Source organism: Myotis daubentonii, chromosome 3 (genome assembly GCF_963259705.1).
Source record: "Myotis daubentonii chromosome 3, mMyoDau2.1, whole genome shotgun sequence".
In the NCBI taxonomy this organism is placed as follows: domain Eukaryota; kingdom Metazoa; phylum Chordata; class Mammalia; order Chiroptera; family Vespertilionidae; genus Myotis; species Myotis daubentonii.
Genome location: NC_081842.1, coordinates 205,299,769 through 205,313,822, shown reverse-complemented (window position 1 = coordinate 205,313,822; position 14,054 = coordinate 205,299,769). Strand labels below are relative to the sequence as shown.

Below are 14,054 nucleotides of genomic sequence, written 5' to 3'. Positions count from 1 at the left end.
CCCCCAATGTTCTTCCCTCAGAAATCTCTTGGCTGGCTCCTCATCTCCTTTAGGCCTTTATTCAGCACTCACCGTCCTGGGGAGGACTCCCCAGCCCTTCCACCTATGTCAGCAGCCCTCCCCTCCCTGCCTTATGTCTTCCTCCTCAGGGCTACCACTAGCTAATGTGCTAAATGTGTTACTCATCTGTCTTGTTTATCATGCGTCTCCACTCCCTACTTGAATGCCAGCTTCAGAGGCAGGGTTTTGTCTGTACCTGGGGCCGGTGACAGTACCGGCACACGGGAGGTGCTCCATCTATGTTTGTGGGATAAATACTCAATGAATAAGTGGATGGTAGGTGTTAATTTCCCCACCGATGGGAAACACAGGTTCAGGGAGTTTTGGTAACTGGGGAGAAAGTCATGCATCTAATAGCTTGTGTATTTGGTATTTAAGCTCAGGCGTGGGTGCCCCCAAACCTGCTCACTCTCCACAGCGCCAGGGGCCCCAAAGGCAGCCATAAGTTCTGCGTCTCTGGGCAGATAGAGGGTGAAGAGCTGAGGGGGATGCAGGCTGGCGAGGCACCCAGAGGCCACTCTGCTGAGTCTGGGTATGAGACTTAAAGCTGAGAAGCACCAGGGGACCCCTGACCCTGCCTTCCTTATGCTCCCCCACCACCTCCACCCCAAGGCCCACCCAGCTGGTGGTGGCCTAGAGCCCAGCGAGGCAAGAAATCGCCAGAAAACCAGTGAACGTTTCTGAACACTGGTGCGCCGGATTCTGTTTTAAGGCTTACAGGCTTTAATTAACTTGATCCTCGTATTGACCCTATAAAGTGTGTACAATGATTACCTCTATTATATAGGAGAGAAACTGAGGCACAGGGAGACTAAATAACCTGCCCAAGGTCACACAACTAGTAAGTAGCAGAGACAGGATTTGAACCCAGGCAGTCTGACTCCATGGTCTAACCGCCAGTGGTTCTCAACCTTCCTAATGCCGCGACCCTTTAATGCAGTTCCTCATGTTGTGGGGACCCCCAATTTCATTGTTACAAATTGAACATAATTAAAGCATAGTGATTAGTCACAAAAACAATATGTAATTATATGTGTTTTCTGATGGTCTTAGGCGACCCCTGTTAAAGGGTCGTTCGACCACCAAAGGGGTCGCGACCCACAGGTTGAGAACCGCTGCATTGGACAGACTCCACAGCCTCGCAAAACAAATCCTCAGTCTTGGAATTGCTTTCCTATGTCGGAGAAATAGGTCACCCGTGAGTGTGTGAAGAGAGGCCCATTTGGGCAACCAGAGGCAGAGACGCCACTCTGGAACCTTTTACTCATTGATCCACTAATCCTGTGCTGTCCGCCTACTATGCGCCAGGGTCTCTAGACTCTAGAGCATCTCCTCGGGAAGTGTTCACGGGCCCATGGCTGCTGGCCTGGGCTGAGTGCTGCGTCTTATTTCACCCTCACGGGGGAGAATGTCAGTCTATGCTGGAGGAAATGAGGTTCAGAGAATTAGGAAACGGGCTCACGCAGCACAAGTCAGATTGGAATGATCTGTCGCCACACTGCTCTTCTCCACTGTGACATCCACTCCACAAAGCTGCCCCCTCCCAGACACCTGCTCCCACCCTACCCCGGTGAGAACGGCCTCCTCTACACCCCCGCCCCGTGCCCTGTGAGTGCTGCCGCCATGACCCCGGCTGGCGCAGGCCCGCCTGGCTTCCCTCCCGTCATGGCTCTGGCCAAGAGGAGTTGTGTGGCCTGATGCATGGCCCGATGCCAGCCAGACTGGGGGCAGGGATTTTACTGTTGTATTGTCTGTGTCTCTTAATTTTGTGTGTTTCTATGAATAGCCTCAGGCACCGCCATCAGAAACTGCCTCTAGGGCTGGAGGAAACCTCAAAGGGCCATTTACCTGCCTGCTCCTGTGAAGGGCCAGCTCAGGGACCACTCTTCCCTGCTCTGAAGGCCTCCCCAGGGGACACGGCCTTGCCAGGGGCTCTCGGCACTTCCCTGACTCCCCACAACCTGCTCCCACAGCAAGTCTATTTCTCAGGCCTTGGGGTCTCCTACCTTCTCCAGGGAGTATGTCAGCGGAGCTCTGCCCCGGGGTCTGGGCTCCTCCCAGCCCAGGACTGCGTAGGCCTCACGGATCTCGCTGGCATGGACATTGGTTGGAGGCGAGGGGATGGTCACGAAGCCTAGAATCAGAGTCATCCAGGGCAGAGATGAGTGGGCCCTTAGAGACCCCTAATCTCAGCCCCTCATTTCGTAGAGGAGGATACTGGGGCCCAGAGAGGGGCAGGAACTGGCTCCAAGCCACCCAGCAAGGCCGGCAGAGCTGGGGCCAGAAGGCGGGCTTCCCAATGTCCTGCCTAGGACTTCCCACCCCGTCCACGAGGGGCACAGCCAGACGGGCCACCCTCACCTGAGAACTCTGGCTCTTCCAACTAAAACCCTCCCTCACACCCCCCACCCTCCAGGGACAGCTTCCGTCTCTCTGCCGTTCGTGGACCAGTTTCCAGAACCATAAAGGGGGCTGGAGTCTTGAGGCAAAGGATCAGGAGGTTCCCACGTACCTTCCAAATCATCTGAGCTGATCACGATCTTGTTCCCCAGGTCAAAGGGGATCTCTAGGATGGAGAATGGAGCAAGTTGGGGGAGAAGTAGGGGTGCAGGGTATGTGGGGGCTGGGTCAGGAGGGTCTGGGCAGGACCTGCCCTGCTCAGGGGTGCCGATTCCTCCCGCTGTTCCTGGCCGTGGCCTTTCATTGTGTGACCTCAGGGAGGTCCTCTCTGGGCCCCAGTATTCCCAGGGGTCCAAAGTGGAGCACTGCTGCTCTAGAGCTTGAGGGATGCTCTGTCCTCTCGGGAAAACGAGGACCGAGAGGAGGCGTGATGTGCCTGGGGTCAGAGACCTTCTGTGTCCCCTCCCTTCCCCCGGGGCCCCGAGGCGGGGCTGTTTCCTCCTTCCGATCGAGAGCATCTGTAGGGTGCTGTGGTCCTCCCCCAGCCTAGCATCTCCTATGGACGGGTTCGTGCTTCCTCCATCAGACCCCCTGTGCCCCCCCCTCAGGCCGGGGGTTCCTAAGGACGCACTGTGTTTCTTCCAACCGACTAGAGGCTCCTGAGGCCCTGTCTCCTCCATCGGATTAGAGTCCCTGAGGGCTGGGCTCGCCCTTGGATCAGGGTTTGCAGTGGGCTGTGCCACCCGTCTCCTGGGTGAGTCAGTCCCTCAGGGCCTTGCACCCACCTGTCTTCCTCTGAGCTTCGTCGGGGTCGCCCATGACAACCGGTTCTGAGGCCTTGGAGGGGAGGCTGCTGCCCCCCTTGCTGACGGCTCTCACCCGGAACCGATAGCTCTGGCCTTTGACGAGACCTTGGATTGGGCACCTGCAGGTCCCGCCGGGGGCCTCATGGCAGGGCACCCATTGCCCAGACTCGCCCTGGCACCTGTGGGGGAGACGCCAGCTTCAGCCCCTGCCTGTGACTCACGCCTTCCCTGTGTGAGCCTCTACCAGGGCCGTCTCCCTGTCCGAGGCTGCCTGCGAATTAAAGTCCTGCTCCCCATTCAAACGCCTGGCTCCAACCTCGGGCCCCCAGGAGGTGGGGGTCATCCTCCACCTCCCGTGATGGAACTTTCCATGCCGTTCATGGAGCTGCCCCAGGTGGCTGGAGCCGTGCTGTGCCCTCCACACCCATCAGCTCATTGAATCCCAACAGTCCGCGAGTCAGGTGTGATGACTGTCGCTCTATAGCCAGGGATGCACAGCTCAGAGAGGGAGAGGACCTGCCCAAGGCCCACAGCGCGTGAGTGGTGGAGTTAGGCTTTCACCCGAGGGCTGTCTGCGCCCGAAGTCGTGTGTGGTCCAGATTGACCCTCAGAGCTGGGCACCGTGCCCTCAGGTCACTTCACAGCAACATTATGGGTGGGATGGGGCAGTGGTCACCTGACTCCACGCTAATGAGCAATGTGACTTTGGGCAACGTCATCACCCCATGTATCTGTTTCCTTATCTGTAGATTGGGGCCCCCAGGAGCCCCCTGCCCCTTAGGTGGGGGGGTTGGAAGGACGCAGTGATCAGGCGCGAAGCCCCAGGTACATGGTCCTCGAGCCCGTCAGAGACAGGCCTGCGTGTTGCGTCAGGCTTGGGCCTCAGAGCTGGCGGCGCTAAGGAGGCGGGTGTCCCGGGGCCTCCCCTGCCTGGTGTGCCCCTCCCTCTGGGGTCACAGCCACTCTGTCTGTCACTCAGGAAGGGAAACAGTCAACACGGGCACATGTGTCGGGTTTCAGGCACTTAATGTCCCCCCCGCCCTCCCCCACTTTCCTCACCCCCACCCCCTTACTGTAAACAATCCAGAGGCCAGCGGCTGACTCCAGGGTAGAGTTTCACCGAACACCCTTTTATTGCCCCTAAAGTGAGCAGCACAGTCGACCTTCTGCCCTGTTCTGAGACTAGGCATGGGGCTCCCTCACCCGTGGCCCCATTCTTGTCCTCACCGAAAGGCAGAGGGCGACCCTCCCTGCCAGGGACTCTCCACTCAGGTGGCTGACTCACTGCTCAATGGAGTAGCCGGTGATGGGGCTGCCCCGCGTGTCACTGGGCGGGGTCCAGGTCAGGATGAGGCAGTCTCTGTTCACATCCAGGCACAGGACGTTCAGGGGGGAGCCCGGGGCCCCCATGTTCTCTGCTGCAGCATCTGAAACCCGGGTGGGGTGAGAGGGCGGACGGGGAGAGAGGGGATGGGGAGGTTCTTCCAGTCCATGTCCACTGGGCAGCGGCTCCCTCCCATGCCCGCCCAACATCCTCTCCCATTCCCCGTCCAGGGGCTCAGAGCTGATCTTGAAGACCAGGACCTGAACAATAGCGTCCTCCTCCCAAACCACAGCATCTGGGTGGGGGGACTACTGGGGGCCACTCTACACCTCGCATGTGGACAATTGGTCTCTGGGCGTCAGCGGTCCCTCTGCCCCGCCCCCACTCACCTCTCACAAACACGTAGGTGCTCTGCTCCCGGCGCCCCAGGGCAGAAGGCACCTGGATTGTGTAGAGCCCCTCGTCCTCCTTGTAGGCGCAGGACACCTGCAGGGACGCCTGGCGGTCTGCATAGAGGGTCTGCCGGCGTCCTGAGGACCTCATCCGCCTCCCTGATGAGGAGAGGGGTCCCATGTGAGCTCATGGGGGATCCTGGCCTCACCTGGGAGCCTGCAGATGCCCTGCGGGGGGGCGGGGGGGGGGTCCAGGCAGAGGTGGGGCTGGCGTGGTGATAGCCTGAGGCTCAGCTGGGGAGTCTGGGAGGGGGAGGTGGCCTCCAGGGCTTTGCTAAGGTGGCCACTGAGCTCTCCAGAAGGCTTGGGGGTGGGGCAGGGCCCAGGGAAGGGGTTTGGGACCTCAACCAGGGGAATGAGGATTTAGGGTAACGGCTGGGTGGGTGGCTCAGTGAGTAGCTGGAGGTTCTGTGAGAAAGTGAAAACAAGAGATGGGGCCTGTGTGAGGGTCAGGGGCTCTGTGAGGGGACCGGGGACCCACTGAAGGGGCTGGGGCTCTAGGAAGGGGTGGGAGCTCAGTGAGGGGGGATAGTGACTGAATGAAGGGAGTGAGGGCTTGTTGAGGGGGGTTCAGAAAAGGGGTGGGGCTCATTGAGAGAGCTGGGGTGGCAGTGAGGAGGGTAGGGGGTTCACTGGGGGGTAGGGGTCATCGAGGAGAATGGGGACTCAGTGGGTGGGACCTTAGGGAGAGGAATGCGGACTGAGGAAGGGGCTCTGGGACTCAGGGCGTGGGCCCTGCCCCAGGGCCACGCTGTTGGGCCGTCCTGCTCTTTATCCCACTCCCAGGCCCCTCCCTCCTGTCGGCACCTCTATTCTGGAGGACCCACGGGCTGGGAAAGCATCTACACTGGTTATTGCAGCTGTTCCTCGGGGCTCCTCGTGGCCCCTCCCCTCCTCCGCCCCCCCTGTTCTGGCAGGTGCAGCCTGCCCGGCTCAGAGCTGCCGTGCTGGGGTGGGGTGGGGGCGGCTGTATTCCTTGTCCTTTGGCTGTGGGCCTGGTCACAGGTGGGGAGGAGGTCCAGCCGTCCTCCTCCCAGGCCGGGCACCTCTCTGCCGTATCTGACCAGCTTTCTGCAGCCTTGCCTGTGCCACCCGGGTCTTTCAGCTCCGGGTGGTGTTTATTCACCAGCACCCACCCCCGGACTCTGCAAAGCCCTGTATGACTGTCACAAGCTGCCCTGAACCCCCTCGTGCCCTACTGCCCCCTGGCCTTGGCCTCTGTTCCCAGGGCTGTGGGTGCCATCGCTCACTCTTAGGGCTGAGCCAGGGCCTGACCATGGCAGGCTCTCCGCGGGCAGTGCTTCCTCCCTCCTCCCAGGCCGAGGGCCCCTGAACGCCTGGGCCTCCCCCTGCCCTGCCACACGGATGCTCGGGGCCCAGGGTTGGCCATGGAGCCAGGGCTGCAGTCCCTCTTCCACGTCTGCCTCTGAAGGCTGGGGCCCGGGACGGGGGTCCTACCGTCTCGGAACCACTGAATGTTCTGCTCCGCGTCTAATACGTCTTCTGAAAATGAGCATGTCAGGGAGAAGGGTTCCTTCTCGCGGGCGAAGACCGGTTTCAGCACCGAGGTGAAGTCCACGTTGGGGCCGAACGTCAGTCCTAAGAGGGTCCGACATTGAGGACAGAAGTCTCCTGAGGCCGCCAGCCCGGCCTGGGGCTTGGGTGGGAGCAAGGACCCTTCTGGGGTGTCCCACTCTCTAGTCACAGTTCTTGAGGTGCTTTTAATGAGGAGGGGGGCCTGGTCCTGGGGTGGGGGAGAGATGATCTAGGTGGGACCAGATGAGCCGAAAGAGCAACTGCCCAAAGGTCACGTCCATTTGTCTTTTTGCCTTTGCCCTTTTCGCTCCGTTTTGGCCACTGGGCAACTCAGCAGCTGCCTTGGGACCCCCAGAAACCAGCCTGCAAATGTTAACAGCTCAGAGGCAAACCCATGGGGACATTCCTTAGTGGGCAATGGACGGCTGTATTCTAAAGGGGGGCTGTGGGCGGCCTGAAGAGAAGTCCCAGACCCCCTCCCCCCCAAGGCTCGGCCCTCCCCCAGCCTCCTTACTTTTAAAGATCTCCGAGTCGAAGCCGGCATCCTTCCCCAGGTAAGCTGAAAAGCAGAGCACGCGGAGTCTGAGGCGGTTCAGACCCACGTTCCTGCTAGATTGAGGCAGCATGGCCCTGGTGTGGGTTTGAGTCCTGCTCAACAGAGGGGCTCCCCTTGGGCTCTGGGAAAGCTCCTTCACCCTCTGTGCCTCAGTTTCTACCTCGGTAAAATGGGGACTGCGATTCTGACCTGGTGGTGGTGGGGTTCTGAACAAGTGAATTCACGTGAACAAAGCCCTCAGCCAGAGGCACTCAATAAAGGGTTTCCTGCCCAGCTGGCGTGGCTCAGTGGTTGAGCGTCCACTTATGAACCAGGAACTCACGGTTCAATTCCTGGTCAGGGCACATGCCTGGGTTGCAGGCTCCATCCCCAGGAGGAGGCAACGTCAATGATTCTCTCTCTCTCCCTCTCTGAAATCAATAAAATTTTTAAATAAGTAAATAAATAAATGGCTTCCTTCCCTTGCCCGACTCACGGCCAGGATCACATAGTCTTCATAGAGGTAGAGCCTGGTCAGACCAGGGTTTCGGGGTGGGGTCGGGGGTTAGGGGATGGGCAGTGCTAAGGAGCCATCAGGGGGCTTAAGGGTGAAATCCAAAGAGATATTGGCACAGACACCAGAGAATAGTAAGAACGCTTCTGGTCACATAGAAAGTACCACGTGCCACATATTAACTTAATTCCACAATAGGCCTGCGGGTTGGTGCCCTTATAACCCCCTCAGACAGATGAGCAAACTGAGGTATAATCGCCCAGCCAGCCGGAAGCTGTCATGTGGCATTGGTCCCAGGAAGAGGTCCAGGACCTGCTGCCCGAGGTCACAGAGTCAGTGGAAGACTCAGGATGAGAACATAGAGCGCCTGCCTCCCAGCCCAAGGCCTCCCGCGAGGACCCCCCCAGATGCTATGGAGGTGAGAGCAGGGGCGGGGTGGGGTGGCAGGCAGTGGGTGGTCTTAGTGAGAACCTGGCTGGAGTCTGGGGGCCAAGAAGAAGCCTGGTGGATCCGAAGTTGCTGGCCTTGATGGAGAGGGAAGCAAGATCTGGAGGAAGTGAGGGGAGGATGGGCGGGCAGAGGGGGCGGGGCCTGAAGTCTGACCTTGGTCTTGATTCTGGGCACAGCCAAATGGGGCAGTGGAGTCAGGGGGGAGTTGGTAGGGTTTGGCCTTCGTCCCTGAAGACCCCTCAGCAGGGCAGGCGGGGCCAGGTCACCCTCAGAGGCCCTGAGCTGGACCTGGACCCAAGCCCAGCCCGGCAGCACAAGCGCTCTTCGGAGACAGCTGCCTAGGTTGTGCAGGCTGAGGGCAGGGACTCTCACTTGCTCCAAAGAACCCAGAGAAGCAAGCATCTCCTTGGCTGCCCTGGTCACCTGATCCCAGGCCGAACACCCCTGCGCCGGGGCCCTTTCTGGAGCCTGACCGCAGACTCAGGTCCTCATCTGCTCATCCTGGGTGTGCTGTGGGCCGGCCTGGCCTGTTGGGGGCGGGAGGACTTACTGCGGACAAGGACTTTGGCGAAGGAGGAGGCCTGGCCGTAGGCGTTCTTCACCTTCACCGTGTAGGTGCCTGTGTCCTCCATGGTGCACCTGAGGGGGAGAGAGGGAGAGGTGCCCCCCAAGACTGCTGGGCTCCCTGGGAAACCCAAGTCCCCAGCTGCGGGTGCGAAAGGTGGGGCTTAACGGGAGACCTGGGGCTGGGGAGACTTCAGGCTCTGGCTCGGCTCCACCTCTGAAACGCCGTGTGCCTGTGGGCTGGCCCCTGCCCCCTCCGTGCCATGTCCACCTCTGGGAACTGGGGAGCTGCCAGCACCTAACCCCTCTCAGGTGACAGTGCTCTGGAGCGATGATGGTTATTGCTGACTCAGCAGGAATAGAGAGGTTGGGTGCCGAGCCCAGAGTCACACAGCAACTGGAATTCAACCAGCTTTAGGGCCCTCTCCCAGGCATGGCCTCCCCCATCAACACCTGCAGATCAGAGGCCTGGAGCAGGCTCCGGGCACAGGCTTGCCGAGACACGCTGCCAGCCCGTGGCAGAACTGGGCCCGATGCCCAGGTGTTCTCAATCTCAGGCCCAGGTCTCCCCACCACCCAGGCCAACCCTGTCATGCTCGCAGTGGAGGCCTGGGCCAGCTCCATCCCAGAGGCACCTAGTGACAGAGTAGTTGGCAGGATGTGGCCCATCTGGCACCCATCAGCCAGCAGAGAGGCCCCTCGGTGTCCCCTCTCCCCCCGCTGGCAGCTCAGGGTAGGAATCCCTCTTGTTTTGAGGGCCAGTCCCACCTGCCTCTACAAGCACCCCCACCCCCCACCCCCAGGCCTGCCTGCCTTCCCTGGCTTCGCAGCCCAGGGACACCTCCCTCTGTAGCATTGTACGGCCAGGTGTTGATCCATGTGCCCCTCCATTGCTTTGGAGGGTAGGATCAGCGTCCGGCTCACACCCGTGTCTCTGAAGCCCCAGCTGGTTGAAGTAGAGCAGAGGTCCTCAAACTTTTTAAACAGGGGGCCAGATCACTGTCCCTCAGACATTCCACACATGTGCACTGAGGGCCCGGGACGAGCCAGCAGCTAATCAGGACAGGCAGTGGCGACATAAACACCCGGCGGGCCGGATAAATGTTTTCGGCGGGGCGCATGTGGCCCGCGGGCCGTAGTTTGAGGACCCCTGAAGTAGAGGGTTTGGTGTATGGGGAGGAACCCAGATGGAGGGACTCGCTCAAACCCCGGGCCTGCCCTGTGAAAGCTGTGCAAGACCCTGACCTCTCGCAGCCTCTGTCTCCTCACCTGCCACAGGCTTCCCTGCAAGAACAGTGGTGGGCGCTGCCCCTGACTGTGCAGCACCGAGCACAGGGCTTGGCGCTGGGAGGAATCAACATGTGGCAGCCCATGAGTCATGCATACTTGGGGACGGCTTACGTGCCTTCCCCCACACACGTGGCCTCTTCCTGCAAAACCTTCCTTTAGACTCACCATCTCCCGAAAGGCCTAACTCTCCCTTCCAACTGCTTCCCCAGGCACGTGTGTGTGTGAGTGCATGCACGTGTGTGTGTGTGAGTGCATGCACGTGTGTGTGTAAGGATTTGTGGTTTCTCTCCCCCAGCAAGGAGCTCTCCCAACTTGCCTCGCTCAGCATTCAGTCCTTGCTACTAGCCTCTGGCCCACGTTTCTCGTTGTGTATTCCAAGGCATTGGAACCCCATGGGGGTGCGCGTTACATACTGATTCCTGGGCCCCACTCCACACCTACTTCATCTGAATCTCTGGGGGTGAGAGGAGAGTCCTTCCACGAATTGGTGTTTTAACAAGCACCCCAGACACTTCTGAAGATGCTGCGCGCTCAGGAAACAGCTCCCAGGAAGGGTTGGGAATCCTGCTTCAGGGGTATGGGGCCTGGGGCTCATGGCTCTGTCTCACCTCCTAATCTCCAGGGTCAGCAGCCCATAGTTGTTGGTGATTCGGTACTTTCCAGGGGGGAAGAGGCGGGGATCGATTTGCATGTCATTTTTGTACCTGTGGAGACACAGTGCATCGAGCTGTGGCGGGCAGTGTGGTTCCGAGAGAGCGGGAAGGATTTGGAGTCTCTCGGACCTGGGTTCCAACCTCAACGTTGTGCTGCTTACTCACTTGTGTGATCCTGGGCAGCACTTTCATTGATCTGAACCTCGGTTGTTCTCATCTGAGAAATGGGTGTAAGCAAGGCAACGAACTTTGAAGGGTTGTTACACTGATTAAATGGGATAAGATGTAGAAAGCTTTTTCCAGCGCCCTGAACATTATAGATGCTCTCGAGTTCATTCCTCTACTGCGGGGCAGAGAACAGAGAAGAGGGGGCCTGTAACTAGGGATAGCTGCTCCTCCCCATATCGGGGTACCTCCAGGGAATGGGCCCTAGATTTTCTCTCCTCTGAGGCGGGTGGCCAAGGAAGGAACCCCCATCCCTCCCTCCCTCCCTGCCGACCCCTCAGAACAGCGGCTCTTTATCTTGATTCTTGAAACACTAAAGGCAACTTTAAAAATCTCCATGCCCAGATTTGAAACATAAGAATTTGGGAATTTGCATCAGAAACTACTTATTATTCTCCTACAGACATTCTCCTCTGATTCTAAAGGGACAGAAATGACCCCTGAGCCTCTAACTATATAGCATCTTTCCTAGCCTCTTTTTCTGGTAGGTGTAGCCATGTGACTAAGTCTTGTCACAGAAAGGAAAACAGGTGTCATGTGGCTGCTCCCGCCCCTTTCTGTGTCATCTCCCTTCCACCCCGAGGCAGACTGTGGCCGGGATGACTGCCGTCTGGCAGAGGGAAGACCAGGCCTGATCCCTGAGTAACCCGGGAGCCGAGTTGCCACGGCAGCCCCACCCTGTCTACATCAGACACTTTTATGGAAGAAAAATAAACTATCTATTTAAACCATTAAAAAACTTGCCCTGACCGGTTTGGCTCAGTGGATAGAGCGTCGGCCTGCAGACTGAAGGGTCCCAGGTTCGATTCCGGTCAAGGGCATGTACTTTGGTTGCGGGCACATCCCCAGTAGGGGGTGTGCAGGAGGCAGCTGTTCGATGTTTCTCTCTCATCGATGTTTCTAACTCTCTATCCCTCTCCCTTCCTCTCTGTAAAAAATCAATAAAATATATTAAAAACAAAACAAAAAACTCTCCATGCCCAGGCTGCATCCCAGAATTAAAATCAGAATTTCTGGAGGTGGGACCTGGGCATCGGTGTGTTTGAAACTCTCAGGTGATTCCCAAGGGTGGCCCAGCGGGTCCCCTCTGCCCCTGGATGCCGCTACTTGTCTCCTGCGCACACTGGGTCCTGCTCTCCCTTCCGAGGTGATGGCCCTGCCTGTCCATAGGCCATTGCGGGAGGTCTGGAGCCTGAGTCAGGGCTGGTGGATGAAAGTCTGTGAAGGTTATGAGGCCTTGACACATATTGCTGTGTGACCTCGGGCAAGTCAGTCCCCCTCTCTGGTCCTCTCTGAGACCATGAGGCTGTTGCATGGACAGTCTGCCCCAGTGGTGGTTGCAGTTAACAGCAGGCCTCAGCCGAGAGAGGGCACCCTGGCCTCAGTGTGTTGCCTTCCTTGGACCTGGCTCTCCCACGCCTTGCCCTGTTTGTCTCCATCGCAACCAAACAGTGCCCTGCCCACGCTCTACCACATAAACCACAGGCTACACCCTCTTCTGAAAGGAACCCAACTAGGTCTTCTGTGGGGAGGTGGTGCCTCTTCTGCGTGCCCAGTCTCTCCACCTCTCCCAGGCTTGGGGGCCAAGGTCAGCCCCCCCCTCTCCCCCGCCCCCCCCCCCCCCCATCGGAACATTCCAGACACCTCGGCCTGGCCAGCTCTGGGAATGACCTGGACCGCCAGGGACCTCGGTGCTCATCTCGCCCTCTCTCTGGGCTTCTCCTGCCTGTACAGTGGGCCCTCGTTGGCATGGGCTGTGCTGATGATCACAAGTGGCAGCCAATCATAAAACAGCATTAAATGAGACAGTGAGGGCAGACGCCCAGCCCAGAGCCTGGCTTAGAGATGGCCACATAAAAGAGTTATCGAAGTTTATATTTTTCTTTACATATTTGGTGTTAGAGTTTAATTTTTAAGGCTGCTAGGCCTAGGACAGTGATGGCGAACCTATGACACGCATGTCAGAGGTGACACGTGAACTCATTTTTTTGGTTGATTTTTCTTTGTTAAATGGCATTTAAATATATAAAATAAATATCAAAAATATAAGTCTTTGTTTTACTATGGTTGCAAATATAAAAAAATTTCTATATGTGACACGGCACCAGAGTTAAGTTAGGGTTTTCCAAAATGCTGACACGCCGAGCTCAAAAGGTTCGCCACCACTGGCCTAGGAGACTGATTCTGGAATCTGGTAGAATCATGTCCAGGGCCCGCTTCTGCAGCATTAACATGGCCGGACGGGGGCCTTGCCTACCCTGCCCTGTTGTTGGCCCTGCATTCAGGAAGTGCTCAATAATTGCTGAACAAGGACTCTCCTGACAGGCCTGGTGGGCCAGGATCTTCCTCCTGGCCTGGGGGCTGGGTCTCTCCTGGGGCCTGGACAGAGCTCTGGAGGCCAATCCCAGGATGACGTGTGGCCCTGTGGGAGGTGATTGATGATGGAAAACCAGCCCCCGAAGCCAGGAGCCACAGAGGCCACCTGAGTCCCTGCAGCGGGAGGTGGGCCTGGCCTGGCTCCCACCCCTTACAAACAAGGAATGCTGTTGTGGCAACGTCGCCCTGCTGTGGCAACAGTGCTGGCAGGGGTAGAAACGAGCCCCTTGTCGAGAGGCTCCCACAGAATGTCTTCGAGGTGGGCCTCAGTGCCAGGGCGGGCAGGGCAGGGCTGGCTGCCGGGCCAGGACAGCTGAGGCCTGACCCCCACTTGGCCCAGCCCAGCTGTCGGACGCGGTCCTCCTACGGGACCAGAAACTTGCAGGCAGGCACTGCTTTGGACCCCACAGCATTCCAGTGCCCTGCATGGTGCCTGGCACACCTGTTTGAATGAATGCCGCCTGGCAATGGCCTGCCCCAGTGTCAACACCCTCAAGATGCCTTTCTTGAGTGCTCCTGGCCTAAGCGCTCTCTATTTCTCTGACTTCTAAAGCACTGTGTGTGCTTTAAAGAAAAAAAAAAAAAAAGAACTATAATTATGACGTTCCTACTCTCTCAGCTGTGGAAAGAGCTATGGGCTGGAAGGCAAAAGACCTGAATTTGAATCCTAGGACACACGGCCTCTCTGAGCCTTGATATCTTCATCTATGAAATGGGGACAATAGTCCCTCCCTCATGGGTGGCCTCGAGGCTCAAATGAGAGAAAAGTGCTGAGTCAACGTAAAGCGGGTTCAAGTATTAGATGTTGCTTTTTCTTTTGTGACCTCGTTTTTTGTGTGCTTATCTTCTCTCTCCTACTAGACCATGGT

At 58.0% G+C, this 14,054-nt stretch overlaps 1 protein-coding gene across 1 annotated transcript in view; it reads right to left on the bottom strand.

Annotated features, from left to right (window-relative positions):
* The window catches only part of MYOM3 (myomesin 3), a 54,229-nt gene that overhangs the window by 32,198 nt on the left and 7,977 nt on the right, over positions 1-14,054 (bottom strand). Inside the window, exons 6-14 of the mRNA XM_059690825.1 lie at positions 10,540-10,635; positions 8,628-8,716; positions 7,093-7,137; positions 6,501-6,641; positions 4,980-5,141; positions 4,552-4,693; positions 3,246-3,445; positions 2,573-2,626; positions 2,067-2,194 (exon numbers count right to left, since the gene is read on the bottom strand). Of these exons, the coding sequence (XP_059546808.1) occupies positions 2,067-2,194; positions 2,573-2,626; positions 3,246-3,445; positions 4,552-4,693; positions 4,980-5,141; positions 6,501-6,641; positions 7,093-7,137; positions 8,628-8,716; positions 10,540-10,635 (1,057 nt within the window). The remainder of the gene's footprint in view (positions 1-2,066; positions 2,195-2,572; positions 2,627-3,245; positions 3,446-4,551; positions 4,694-4,979; positions 5,142-6,500; positions 6,642-7,092; positions 7,138-8,627; positions 8,717-10,539; positions 10,636-14,054) is intronic.